Below are 13,462 nucleotides of genomic sequence, written 5' to 3' on the forward strand. Positions count from 1 at the left end.
CAGGCCCTCGCAGCGGCCCTAGAGCGCCTTCCATGGGGCCCTGCGAGGCCCGGGAGAGCCCCTGGGGCTCTCTGGAGGGGCCGCTTGGCCCCGCACGTGCCCCTGAGAGGGCTGTGAGAGGCCCTGGGGTTCTCTGCCAGGGCAGCAGGGCCCTGCCCGGGCCCCGGCCGCGTGCCGCAGCCGTGTCCAGCTATGCAATCGGCCTTGTCGCAGCCCGTTGCTTCTGCGCCTTCTGCTGACCAGAGCGGCAGTTCCTCTCCCAGGCACGCACGGGGCGCTGGGAGGGGCGGAGCGTGGGCCCCCCCGTCACGGAGGGACGCTAAAACTAGCTCAAACGAGGGACAAGCTCAAACCACGTTATTTCACCAAACGGCCAAAACCGCACGACAGAAACCAACGAGAAAGGGGGGCAAACCGAAATCAATCAACACTCCGCTAACTTTTAGCCCGTACCAGGTTCGAGGTGTCAGGCGGGGTGTTGTTACCACACGGCAATACACACACAAGAATGACGATCCAAAGCGCGCACTCGCGCTCACTCGCAAAGGGGGAACCCTCTCTCCTGGGCACCTCAGAAGAGGGGAGGAGGGCGGTGGCCGGGCTCGCGGGGCCGGTGAGGGGGAGCTGGGCTGCTGGGGCGGGCAGGCCAGCGGCGGCATCTGTGACAGGCTGTGGGTGCCTAGGGCTCGCCGGGCGGCAGCTGAGGGACGGGCGCCAGGAGAAGCTCCGGGTCATCTACGAGGGTGCGTGAGGGCAGTGGGGTGTCCGTGGGGGCTGGCAGGGAGGAGGAAAGACCCTGGGTAGGGAGCTCCAGAAGAGCGAATGGCTCCCCCGGGAGGGGCGGTGAGGGCTCACCCAAGGCTCTGTCCAGAAGAAGTCACTCCCCACGGGAGGTGAGGGCACTCAGCCCTGGGCAGTTTCCTCAGGAGGCGTCCCAGCCCGAGGGGAGAGGTCCCGAACACGGGCCCGCTGCGCCGGGAAGACCACGCTCAAAGGGGGTCTCCGGCGGCGCCCCGTTTGTACCCTGGCTCGGATCTGAGCTGTGCTCGTAGTTGGTCGTGATCTCCAGAGCTCTAGCTTCTCCGAGCCAAGGCGCCTCGCTGGCTGGGGACCCTGTCTGGCCACCAAGGGCCCCGCCTCTCCTGCTCCCCTGCCGAGGTGCGTCCGTGCCGGGGGGGGGGGGGGGGGGGGGGGTGTGGCACGCGGCAGAGCACAAAAGGCGCGAAAATGAGGCGCGAAACGCCCGTGCCCGCCACGTTAAAAGCCCCGGTCTTTAGCGGGGGGAGGGGGGGGAGCGTGCCTGTCACACGCCCACCGGTGGGGTAGCGGGCCGGGGCAGAGGCCCCCCACGCCAAATGGAGCCACAGTCAGCCGTGCGCGTGGCCCGCCGTGACAGCGGCCTCTCGATGTCGCCCGCCACCTCGCTGCCCGTTGTCCCCGGGATGGGGACCCCCAGGGGGAGGGTCTTGGGACCCTCAGGGGGACAGGGCCGGGACCCCGCAGGGTCAGACCACTGAAGGTGCATCTAGATGCCACGAGTGCTCCCGAGTTGCAGCTCAGAGAAAGCCAACTGTCCCCAAAACACCGTCTTCTCGAGAAGGTACGGCAAGCAGAGCTGGCGTCCGTCAACAGGCTAGCAATCGCCCACAATGCTTAAAGTGCAGGTGCAGGCCCAGCTGCTCTGCCACTATTCCCGGACCTTCTCATCCGCTTCCGATGCTCAGCTTTTCAATTATTTTTAAAATTACCGTCAAGCTCAGTTTTATCCGCGTTGAGGAACTGCTCCGTGCCAGCAGCTCGGGGCAACGTGCTTTCATTCCCTTCGTTGCTGTGTTTCGGCATTTCTGTTCAGAGTAGCGATACTCAAACGTGGTGAGCGCTCGGCAGGCGGTGCGCTCGTCGCTCCACCCCAGGGGCGTTACTGCCCGCACAGCTAGCCAACGTTCACGCGCATCTCTGCGGCGTACGGCGGCAGCGAGATGGTCAGAGGTCGTTAGCCCCGTTGCCTGTTTTCCCAGGTGCACGGCGCCTGGCTGGGATGGAGCTCCTTTTCTTCGTAACAGCTCCTCAGGCGCCGTGCTTCAGACTTGTGACCACACCAGCGCTGGTAACACACTGATGTTTCGGCTGCTGCTGAGCAGTGTTGGCACAGCCTCAAGGCCTCCTCTGTGCCTCGCTACGCCACCCCAGTGAAGGGGGGAGGGCTGCGTGGTGCGTGCGCGCAAGGTGTTGGGAGGGGACGCAAGCAGGCAGATGACCCCAGCTCCCCAGAGGGACAGTCCGTGCCACATCGCGCCGTGCTCAGCGAGAAAAAAGGCGGGGAGGGCGCGTCGGGAGGTTAGCCAGCTTTCGCTCGGCAACCGGTTGGGCATCGGTCTACCCAGGGGTGGCGGTAGGTGCTTGCCTCTCGCCTTCGCGTTCCTGGCTTTGTTTGGTTTTCTCTCTCTTCTTCCACTTCTCCTTTGCTTACGAAACGATTTTCGCCTTGACTCACCAGGCTGCTCGCTTTTCCTCTCCCTTGCCTCTTCCCCCAGCCCAAGCTGTGCGGAGCTTCGCAGCCCACCAGGGTTAACCCTCGGCACCAAGGTTGTCCTGCCTCCTTCCAGGCAATACCAGTAGTGAGCTACGCTCGCCTCCCCCGTTCAGTGTCTTTATTCTGCGATAGTCACGTAGGGAACGGCTGACTGAGAATGTCGGAGTCAGATTAACCAACGGTTCTCGTAACGGGTGACTCTATGCATCAGGAGGCCAGGAGCTGTTAATTGCCCGATGAAGAATAGAAGATGACAGCCCATGGGGAGGCGTCTCCAGGAATCACCTGGAGGATGGTTTTCTCCCATCTCCAGGGTGATGACGTTCACATCTCCAGGGAAGCAAAACACCGTTTGTCTTGCCCGAAAGGAATGGCCCCGCTCTCTCTCCCCAAAATGTCCTCCTCCCCCTTTTTTTATCCAGGAGAGACTTCACCCTTACCCTCGGACATGGAGGCCTTTCTCTGTATTCAGGAAAGATCCCGCCTCTCTGGGAGGATTCCAAAGGAGAGACAGTTGACAGAAATAAGGCGTTCCCCCAGCCTTTGGGTTTTTTGCCTGTTTGCTCGTGGCTCTAGGACGAGACGTCTGCCACGCAGAAAGGTAAAGGGCCTGGCAGGGGAACGGCCGGCCGCAGCAAAGGCGGACCTTCAATCCCAGCCTTAACACGGCAAGCCCTGCGCTTCCGTTCGCTTCCTTCGCCTGCCCCGGGCTGCTCCCCGCTGGGCCGGGGCGGGGGCCGGGGCCGGGGCCGGGGCCGGGGCCGTGTGGTGCCCGGAGCAGGGCGGCGCCGGGGCGGGGGCAGCGCCGGGGCCGGCGGCGCGGGGCTGCCGGGCCTGGCGGCGGGAAGGGCCGCCCGTCCCGGCAGGCCGGCCCCGCGGAGCACGCTGCGAGGCGTAGTCTCCCCGCGGCGGCGGGCCGGGCGGCCATCTTGTGCGTGGCGCGGGCCCGGCGGCGCGGCTCCCACGACAGACCCCGGCGGCCGTAGGGGGCGGCGGCCTTCCCGAGGGGACCGGGCGCTGCTCTGCTTCCCGTCTCGGCCGGGCCGGGCCGGGCCGGGGCCGTCCCCGTCGGCAGCGAGATGGCCGCGGAGACCCTCCCGCCGCGGCGGCGCCCGCTCCGCCGCGACCTCCCTCCCGTCATGCGCGCCGCGTCCCCGCCCGCCCGCTGCGCGGTCATTGGCCCCTCGGGCGCCCCGGCCGGAAGCGGGCGCCGCGGCAGGGAGATTTGAACGGCAACGGCCGCGCCGGGAGGCGGCTGCCCAGGCGGTGAGCGCTGCCCTCCGCTGCCCGTCGCCGTCGGAGGCCGGGCGGCCTCTCGCCGGTCCCCCGGCGGCAGGGCCCCGGGGAGGCCGGGGGCGCGCTTGGCGCCTCTCGCCGGGCAGCGCGGGCGGGCCCGGCCCTGGCGGCGGGCGCCGGAGGGGTCCGCGGCGGAGCTGGGCTGCGGGCAGCGTGGGAGCAGCGCTCAGAGCCGCCTCTTCCCTGGGCTGCCGCCTCGGCGCAGCCCGCGGAAGGAGGAGCCCGCTGCGGCGTCCTCTGGGGCCTCGGTCGTCGCCCTGCGGAGGGAACCGGCGCGGGGGCCTTATCGCTGCTGCTGCAGCGCAGCCGCCCGCTCTCGCTGCCAAGCGCCAGCGAGGAGCCCCCGAAAGGCGCCCGCGCTTTGTGGCCTTGCCTGCGGGCGGCCAGGCTTACTCGTCTCTCAACTCGCCGCTCGGTGTGCGGCACTCGGTCGTGAAAGCGGGTCGCCCGCCGCCCCGGCCCCCCGAGCTGCAGCAAATGTGCTTTCCGCTTCTACGGGTCTGCCCGGAGTGGAAAAGCGGGAGCACCGGCTGGGCTTTCTCCTTGCAGGTGCGGAGAAGAACTGCAAGATCCCTCTTCCTCTCAGAATGGCTGTAGGCGACTACGAGGAAGTTCGCAAGTACTATGAGCTCACCGAAACCATTGGAACAGGTAGGCCTCATCTGGGCGTGCAGAGAGACGTGCGCGATCTGTCGAGCCGCTTTAGCGTTTCTCCGCGTGTAGGCCAGCTGTTACTGCAGAATCTAGAGGTCGCGTTTCAAGTCTGCGTTTGGGGGGGCAGAACTCTGAAAACGAAACTGCAAGTTGGTAGCAGTGACCGCTTCTTCCTCGAACGAGGACAGAGGACGCTGCGCGCCGTGCACGCTACGTGGTCCAGGGTGGCTGAGAGCTTATAGGCGAGAAAGCACGTCACCGCGCTGAGCTTTAAACGTCTCTTTCCAATTCTAGGTGGGTTTGCGAAGGTAAAACGTGCGCGACATCTCCTCGCTGGTGAAAAAGTTGCGATAAAAATCATGGACAAACTTGCTCTAGGGGTAAGCCAAAAGATACTTAAAAGTTCGTAGCGTCTTCTGCTGTTCTTGTGGAGTTCTCGAGAAGCCGGGGTGTGGCACGTCGAAATGCTGCCTGCTTGTCCTGTTGGCTATTGACGGATGCTGTAGGCTTGAAGGAATTTTAACAGAGGACCCTCAGTCTTGCGCCCTCTCGTGAAGGGGGCAACGTTCTCTGGCTGTAAAGTTGAGGCAGTTAAAGATTACTGCAGTAGTTCAAACAGAATGCCGATGAGAATACCAGCTATTTTACATCCGCCCCTGTGGCGTTGCTGATCAAGGTGCCAGAATTGTAGGGGAGTAACGGCAGAGCCGTGGCCGGATTGGATTTGAGCAGTCGAATTGCATGCTGTCGTATACCTGCTGTGAAACGTTGTGTTGCGCGGTAGTCTGATGCTTACTGTGATGTACAGGCAGTCCAAGCCGTCGGCAGCTTCACAGTTCTTGCTGTTGTGGTCTCTTAGGATGACTTGCCTCGTGTTAAAATAGAAATTGATGCCATGAAGAACTTACGTCACCAGCATATTTGCCAGTTGTACCACGTGATAGAGACATCCAAGAAAATATTCATGGTCTTAGAGGTAAGAAGCGGTGCTTCTGCCACGGCGAAGGTTCCTGGTTTTGACTGTAGCGGTCGATGATAGCAGAGCTCAAAGGCAACGATTCTTAAAAAGTTATCTCAATGACGAGCGTGTTCAAGACGCTCTAGTTTAAAAATGAAGCTGGTAGTATGTCCTGTCTTCTTGTAAAAGCCGCTCTTCAGTGTTTACAGTAAGTGAAATCGCTTCAACTCCTACCTCGCGCTTCAGTTCTTTTAAAATAGCATCAGCAGGATACGCGGGACCCCAGAACTCCCGCGTGGTTGTCGCCTCCTGGGCAATCCGTATCGCCTGTGACGGTAGCGTGACGTATCCGTTGCAACGCATCAGGCACGAGTCAGACTTGTCAGCTTGTTTGGTCTGCCGCAGTGCTGGCTAGGGCGCGCGGGGGGGCACTCGGGCGCTACTGTGGTAAAGCAGAGGGAATGGAAGAGTGTCCTCTCGTTGCTGTGCAGCGCGCTCGTCGTCGTTTAGATTTCATTACTGTATTCTAAATGCATTCTCTTTTTCCTGTCTTCATGCAGTACTGTCCCGGAGGAGAGCTGTTTGATTACATAATTGCGAAGGACCGCCTTTCAGAAGAGGAAGCTCGTGTGTTTTTTCGGCAGATTGTTTCAGCAATTGCTTACGTTCACAGTCAGGGATATGCCCACAGGGATCTCAAACCGGTAAGCCTGAGCAGTAGTCAGACTCGCATAAGTAGTAGCGAACACCCGCTTTTACTTCTCCATTACGAGCCGCAGTAGGTTATGCCTTCGCCGTTGTAGCTCTTGATCGAACGTCTTCTGAAAGAGCATTATTTCTACTCGCCGCTGTGTTCCTCAGCTGAGCTGGATGTGGCTATATCTGAGGAAGGAGCTTGCTCTGAAAGAGAAAGCAGAACAACACGCTCCAGCTGGGAGCGGAGCAGAGACCTGGATCTGACTCTGCATGTTGCTTAGGCGTTTTTGTTCTCCCCTTTATTCCAGCTGGTGCCTGGAGAGAGCCTTTATGGTGCCACTCTGTTGTGCAAACCGTTCTGTTTCCGTGCCCAGAGGGAAAAGCGACACTGATAGTTTAAGCAAGCGGTGGCTAGGCAGAGGGTGTAGGGGGAGACGCAATGCTACTGGACCCATCCTGTGGCTTTGCTCTCATTGCAGAGTTTAAGCATAGGTTTAGGGAATGGAAGACCGGAGTCCCTTTCTCCTTGAAGGGGTTGGAACTTTGCATTTTTAGAGATGCCGACACCTCCGAGAGAAGCGAACTCTTAGTGCGCGAGCGTCTTCCTAGACAGCTCATGAAATCTTTGTCTCCAAAGAACTTCTCCCCAAACGAAGCGTTGTGTGTACCTTTTGGAAGGAGTCGGCTTGTAGCCGGAGAGCCGAGGGATTCGTGGGATCGTATGACAGCTTGGGTGGGAAGTGACTTCCAGAGGCTTCTGCTTGACCCTCCTGCTCAAAGCAGCGTCAGACCAAGCTTCCTGGGGCTTCCTCCACTCGCAGCTGCGACCGCTCCCAAGGACGAGGCAGCGCAATCTCTCTGGGCAACCTGCTCGGCTCCTCGCTGTCCTTACGAGGAGGAAGGCTTTTCCTTATTTCCAGTCTGAACGTCTCTTGATGCCTGTTGTCTGTCGCTATCCCACCGCGCGCTGCTGTGAAGAGACTAGCCCTGTCTTCCTGCCCTCCTTGTAGGTATTAAAAGGCTGCTCTGAGGTCTCCACCGAAGCTTTCTTGTCTAGAGGCTGAACGAATGGCTTTCCCTCAGCCTCTCCGCATTGAGCAAGCGCTCTAGCCCCCTGAGCAGACCGGTGGCCATCCGCTGAGCTTCCTTCAGTTTGATGTCTTTCCTGTGCTGAGGGGGGCAGAAACTAGACGCGCTATTCTAGCTGCTCTGAACAGAGGACTAGAGTCACTTCCCCCAGTCCGCTACCTGTGCTCCTTTTAATACAGTCCATGATATTGCTGGCCGCCTTTTCTGCCAGAGCAGCCTGCGGCCTCATGTGCAGCTTGCTGTCTATCGAGGCCCTGCCGCTCCCCGGCCCTTCCCAGCAGATGGGACCTAGCGTTCCCCATCTGGAATACGGGATATAGTCATTAGCGACCAATCGAGACCTCCAGAGGAGAGCTTCAGGTAAATTCTGGCTGCTAATGACCAGAAGAAATAAGGTGAAGGAAAACGTGGTTCCTTGGATACTTAGGTCCGTTCATTCATTCATCACCCCTTTCTCTTTTACCAGGAAAATCTGCTGATTGACGAGGAACATCACTTGAAGCTGATAGACTTTGGACTTTGTGCAAAGCCAAAGGTAAGAGTCTCAGTTGCTTTCCCAGAGCAGAGCTAAATCAGCTACTGCACGCACATAAAACAAGCACGTTTGACTTCAGAGTGCAATGCAGAGACTTGCCCGAAGACCCTGGATTCAAGCCGTTTGCACAGTTGTCATCCAGTCACTAGTTACTTGGTAGGGCCGTAACCGTGTGAGAGAGCGGTTAACTGCGTGTTACGACCAGCAAGAGCGTTGGATCGTTTTCTGCCCTTACGCTTCATCTTTTATCGTAATCTAAGGCAGAGGTCATCTTGCGTGTATAGCACCTGCGGTCACGTCTAAAGGCCTGTAATACAAAGCTTATCTTGGTGCGCATTTTTTCCTAAGAAGTTTCCATGGTGTATGTCTTTTTTTTTTTTTTTTTTTTTCAAAAGATTGGTCTGGATGTGGAGATTGTGGGTGGAATCGAATCGTTTATTCCAGTTACGTTTACAAATCCTCTGCTTCCATATGCTTGTACGGAGTTGTTTCCGGAGTTTAAAATTGGTTTCTCTGAGGCCTTTCTATTTGTCAGCTTAGCACGCGAGGTGGGTGCTGTTAGGAAGCAATTTAATGGGAAGAAGGTCTTACTGATCCAAAGACAGTTACTTGTCCTCAGGTCACTCTACTTGACTCAAGTTAGAGCACCTTGCAGGCAATCAAGACCGTTAGACCAGTACCTTGGTGTCGTGAATGAGTGATTTAGAGCGCTTAAAAAGTCACCGTCAAAGGTATTAGCAAAAGTGGCTTTCACATTGTTTATAAAAGTGCGACTTAAGGAAGTTCGATGGCAAAGGTCACTCTATTAATTACTGCATGGAAGAAACGTACACAGGAAAATTGGGTTACACGCGAGTTAAAAGGATTTGCAGCGAGACTGAGGATACAAAGGGTAGGGAGGGCCCTCCTGTGGAGTCACAAGGTTCAGAGTAGACCCCGTTGCTTTCTAAACTCCTGATGGAGCTTAGGCGCAGCTAGGTCCAGTCTTAGTCTCAGACTTGGACAATGGTTTACGTCTAAGGGATTACGTATGCAAAATGTATCAATTCGGCACGCAATCAAAGTTCCCAGGGCAAAAGCAAAGTTAGCATGCTACAAGGCTATGCGCGGTATGGGTCGCTTACCAAAGGTCTGCTGTTGGTAACAGGTCTCTCTGCCGCGAGGAGCAGCCTTGAGAGGGGTCCCAGCTCAAGGGGAGATCGCCGCCATGCAGCCAGGCTGCCTAGCAGGGAGAGCTCAAAGGCGGCTCACTTAGGCCGCTTCTCTCATATTTAGGGATAAAGTGGTTGGCTCGTAGTCAGGTGACATGCGATAGGAAAGCTATGCATGAGGCTCCTTGGACCCAGAGCTTGCTTTGTTCCTTCGTAAATGAGTCTTGGAAAAGCCACCCGCTATTCACGCGTCAATCGCGTGATGGGCGTTCCAAGCTCCTATGCACCGATGCTCGCTGTGCCGCTCAGCTTCCTTGTGGGTTCTCAGGGAACGGATCGGGACGAGAGGAGTTCTTGGCCCGGCTACAGCTCAGGCCTTTACCTCCTTTGGAGCCTGTACCAAAATATCGCTAGTTTGGTTAAGAGGGCGAGTGCATCTGTCACGCTTGGTGATACAACGTCGTCTTATTCTGGTCTGCTCAGAACAAAGCCCAGGCAAAGTAATAGCACGGTTTTAGTAAGGAAGTCTTTTTAGTGGTTCTTCATGAAATTATTGCATTAAATACTGGTATAAATAACCAGCTCGCCTCATGCCCAGTAGCTCTTGGATGACTTCTTCCCACGTTCCACCTCTCTTCTCTTTGCAGTTGCAAAGGGAAGTATTCTTATCGGAGGAGGAGCTGTGGAGAAGACTGCTAGGATAACAGATCCAGGATAAGCGGATCAGGCCCAGCCAGCATGGGTTCAGGAAAGGCAGGTCCTGCTTGACCAACCTGATCTTCTACGACCAGGTGACCCGCCTAGTGGATGAGGGAAAGGCTGTGGATGTTAGCTGCCTGGACTTTAGTGAAGCCTTGGACGCTGTCTCCCACAGCATTCTCCTGGAGAAGCTGGCGGCTCATGGCTTAGGCAGGTGTACTCTTTGCTGGGTAAAAAACTGGCTGGATGGCCGAGCCCAGAGAGTGGTGGTGCACGGCGTTAAATCCGGTTGGCGGCCGGTCACAAGCGGTGTTGCCCCGGGCTCAGCTTTGGGGCCAGTCTTGGTTACTGGAGCCAGCAGTGTGCCCGGGTGGCCAAGAAACCCAACGGCATCCTGGCTTGTATCAGGAATAGCGAGGGCAGCGATCGTGCCCCTGTACTCAGCACTGGTGAGGCCGCACCTCGAATAGCGTGTTCAGTTTTGGGTCCCCGTTGCGTGAGGAGTTACTGTCGCGTTACAAATAGGAGTCTGAGGCGTGGCTGGGGGGGAACCCTCCCGTTGAGTCAGGAGGTTCAGACAGGACCCCCTTGCTTTCTAAACTCCTCCTCAGAGAGGAGTCTAGGTGCGGCTAGGTCCAGTCTTAGTCCCAGACCTGGTCAACGGTTTATTTTCTAAGGACTGTGTGTATAGCCACTTAGCGGAACCAGAGCCCTCTCAGGGCTTTCGCTAAGGCGACAGCATTAATTTGCGACGTTGTAAGTCCGGTCGCGTCCAGCGTACTGAACGTCACGATTACGGATTCACTAATAACGCGCTTACACCCCCGGTCTAGTCGTGTTGCACGAACTATCACGGCCACACCTAAAGAGTCCGGTCCTGTTCAGTGAGAACTACCACGGCTAGATCAATGGAGAGTGCAGTTTATTAGAGCCACAGACACACGGATTCTTTGGATTACCGGTGACAAATTCACTGTCTGCAAAGCACGTGCAAATACCAAGAATATGAGTAACGCTGCCGGCTACAAACGCGTTAAAAGATAATAAAGCGACTCTAGAGAGATTTCTAAGTTTCCCGGGGAGGCCCTAGGTATAACCAAGTGTTCGACTCTTACCCAAAGGCGTCCCGATGGGGAGGAAGAGAGGCTCAGCCGACGACTGATCCCGTCGACTGATCCCAAACGTCAAGGGTGGTACCCGATGGTGTCTTCCCCAACGTTCTCTTTCTCTTAAACCATTTTATACTATCTTTCACCGTTCGGGTGGAGCTTGAGTGACTCTAGTCACGCATACCTTTGTTTAGCATTGGTGTAAAGTTTTCTCGCTTCGCTTTTAAAGGTATAAGCTAGGAAAATTCAGAGCGCAAGCTCAGTGAGGGGTGGTCGCACCTTGGAGGCGGGTAGCTTTTGGGACGGAGGTGTGTTTTGGTATTATAATGATGTTATAATGAGCAAAGTTCACCAAAAGGGCAGCATTTGGTCAAAAACGTGGCAGGCTGTTGGCCCAGGGCGGTAAATATGCAGCTTATCGGTTCCGTGACACCTTTAAGTTCCCCTATAATCGCAGAGCCTGGCTGCGGCATCTCCACACCGCTCCACCCTCCGAGCAGTACCTCTTCGAGTCAGCACACCAGGTTCCCCTGGCGTTCCTGACATCGAAGGTTGCAGGCCTAGGGAACTTCCATGGAATGGATTCCTTGCATGTCAGCCGCATCCCACCTGGGAAGCTTCTTCAATGCTGTGCCTTACCTAGAAGTGTGACTGTAAGTTCTAATTTCTAAGTCACCTCAGCAATTATCCCACAGGTCCCTCACTACACGAGAGACACTGAGGTGCTGGAGCGTGTCCAGAGAAGGGCAATGAAGCTGGTGAAGGGTCTGGAGAACAAGTCTGATGAGGAGCGGCTGAGGGACCTGGGGTTGTTTAGTCTGGAGAAGCGGAGGCTGAGGGGAGACCTCATCGCTCTCCGCAACTGCCTGAAAGGAGGTTGTAGTGAGGTGGGGGTCGGTCTCTTCTCCCAAGTAACGGGCGAGAGGACGAGAGGAAATGGCCTCAGGTTGCACCAGGAGAGGTTTAGTTTGGATGTTAGGAAAAAATTCCTCACCGAAAGGGTTGTCAAGCATTGGAACAGGCTGCCCAGAGAGGTGGTGGAGTCACCGTCCCTGGAGGAGTTCAAAAAACGTGTAGACGTGGCACTGCGGGACATGGTTTAGTAGGCATGGAGGTGTTGGGTTGACGGCTGGACTAGACGACCTTAGAGGTCTTTTCCAACCTTAATGATTCTATGGTTCTCTGTTGCCCGAAGCTCCGTCCTCTCCCCCTGCTAAGTCTAGTTTAAGGCTCTCCTTGTCAGCCTGGCCAGCTTGCTGGCGAAGACCCTCTTGCCCCACTTGGTCAGGCCAATCCCATCAGCTCCCAACAGACCCAGCTTCTCAAAGGCAGATCCCCATAGAAGCCAAAACCGTGAGCATGGCATCAGGCACGCAGGCAGGCATTCACCTTTTCAGTTCATCTCCTCCTTCCTAAACCCCTTCCTTTGACTGGGAGGATGGATGAAAACACCACCGGTGCTCCAGATGATTTTCACATTGCTCCAAGGGACAGAGAGTCGTCTTTTGTTCTAAGTTGCCGTGCCTCGTCACAGTATCGTTGGACCCTACGTGGAACAGTAGGAGCGGATGATAATCCGTAGGCTTCACCAGGCTCGGCAGCCTCTCGCTAACATCGCGAACGCAACCTCCTGGTAGGCAGCAAACCCCTCTAGAGAAATTGTCTGGATGGCAAATGGGTGCTTGGGTGCCTCTCAGTAAGGAATCTCCAGTGACTAATACTTTATGTGCTTTTCTGGTGGCACTGGGTCTAATGCGGGTGGGTGGTTGGATCAGCTTTGCACGCTGGGCTTCTCCTGGATCCGGTCTGCTACTCGTGTGCTCTTCATTCCCCACGCCAAGAGCATCGTATCTATTACGCAGGGGCACTTTAGGGGGAGGGGGCAGGTTCTTCCTTCTGCCCGCAGCAGGGACAAGGGTCCAGCCTCCTTCGTCTCGTGAGTGACTTGGTTGAGGCAGCTCGAGGCCGAACGCAGGCTAACCTTCCCCTTGCGCAGCCTTAAGGCAGGGCTGTGGCTCAGCCCGGGACAGCGCGCAACACCACGCATCCGTCTGCCGCTCGCGTTCCCAGATCCTGCGCTGCCTGCCGAGCTCCTCTTGTCACACAGCTACCTGTTTGAAGAGTTCTTCTAGCTGGGCACGCTTGCAGCTGTGAGATCCGCTGCTGCCTTCAGAGGCTCCGTGGCGGGGCTGGCAGCACTCTGAGGGACACGGCCCACGCTGGGCCCGCGCCGGAGCAGAGGGAACGGGCACGGAGGAAGCCGCTGCGGAAGACAACAGCGAGGAACAAGGAGCGGCAGAGGGAGACCCCGGTGGCCCGACCCCAGCCAGCAGTGCCACCGGCCCCTCGCACGGGGACAGAGTGACCTGCAGCCATAACGAGGGGCCTGGAGACAGGGAAAGAGGTGGAGGGGTGTCCGCTACAACCTTCTTGCCCAGCCCCGGCAGGCTTCCTTGGTATTCACCAGCACCTATTCTGCCCTGAGATCTCACAAGCAAGCTTTGTTATGTGCACATTGTTAGGGAAAAAAACCAGCAAAACTCTGTAATAAATAACAGAAACAGGAAAAGAGGACTTCCTAGCATACCTTACCACCTTGTTTCATTTTTCAACTGAGAAGGAAGAACTGTAGATTTACTTCCACTTTCTTTTGAGTTGCCTGCTCCAAGTCCACTCTTCTTGAATCAAAAGTGTATGAAAAGGGACACCCTGTGGATGCAGCTTAGGGCTCACTTTCAGCCT

The 13,462-nt window shown here is 57.0% G+C and overlaps 1 protein-coding gene across 1 annotated transcript; it reads left to right on the forward strand.

Annotated features, from left to right (window-relative positions):
* Positions 1-3,612: 3,612 nt before the first annotated feature.
* Positions 3,613-9,616, forward strand: LOC142402820 (uncharacterized). Its single transcript, XM_075488643.1, has 7 exons — positions 3,613-3,736; positions 3,797-4,480; positions 4,778-4,863; positions 5,343-5,459; positions 6,002-6,145; positions 7,693-7,761; positions 9,560-9,616. The coding sequence occupies exons 1-7, from the start codon at positions 3,613-3,615 to the stop codon at positions 9,614-9,616; spliced, it is 1,281 nt and encodes a 426-aa protein (XP_075344758.1).
* Positions 9,617-13,462: the final 3,846 nt, after the last annotated feature.

The sequence above is a fragment of the Mycteria americana genome, chromosome Z, assembly GCF_035582795.1.
Source record: "Mycteria americana isolate JAX WOST 10 ecotype Jacksonville Zoo and Gardens chromosome Z, USCA_MyAme_1.0, whole genome shotgun sequence".
Taxonomy (NCBI): Eukaryota; Metazoa; Chordata; class Aves; order Ciconiiformes; family Ciconiidae; genus Mycteria; species Mycteria americana.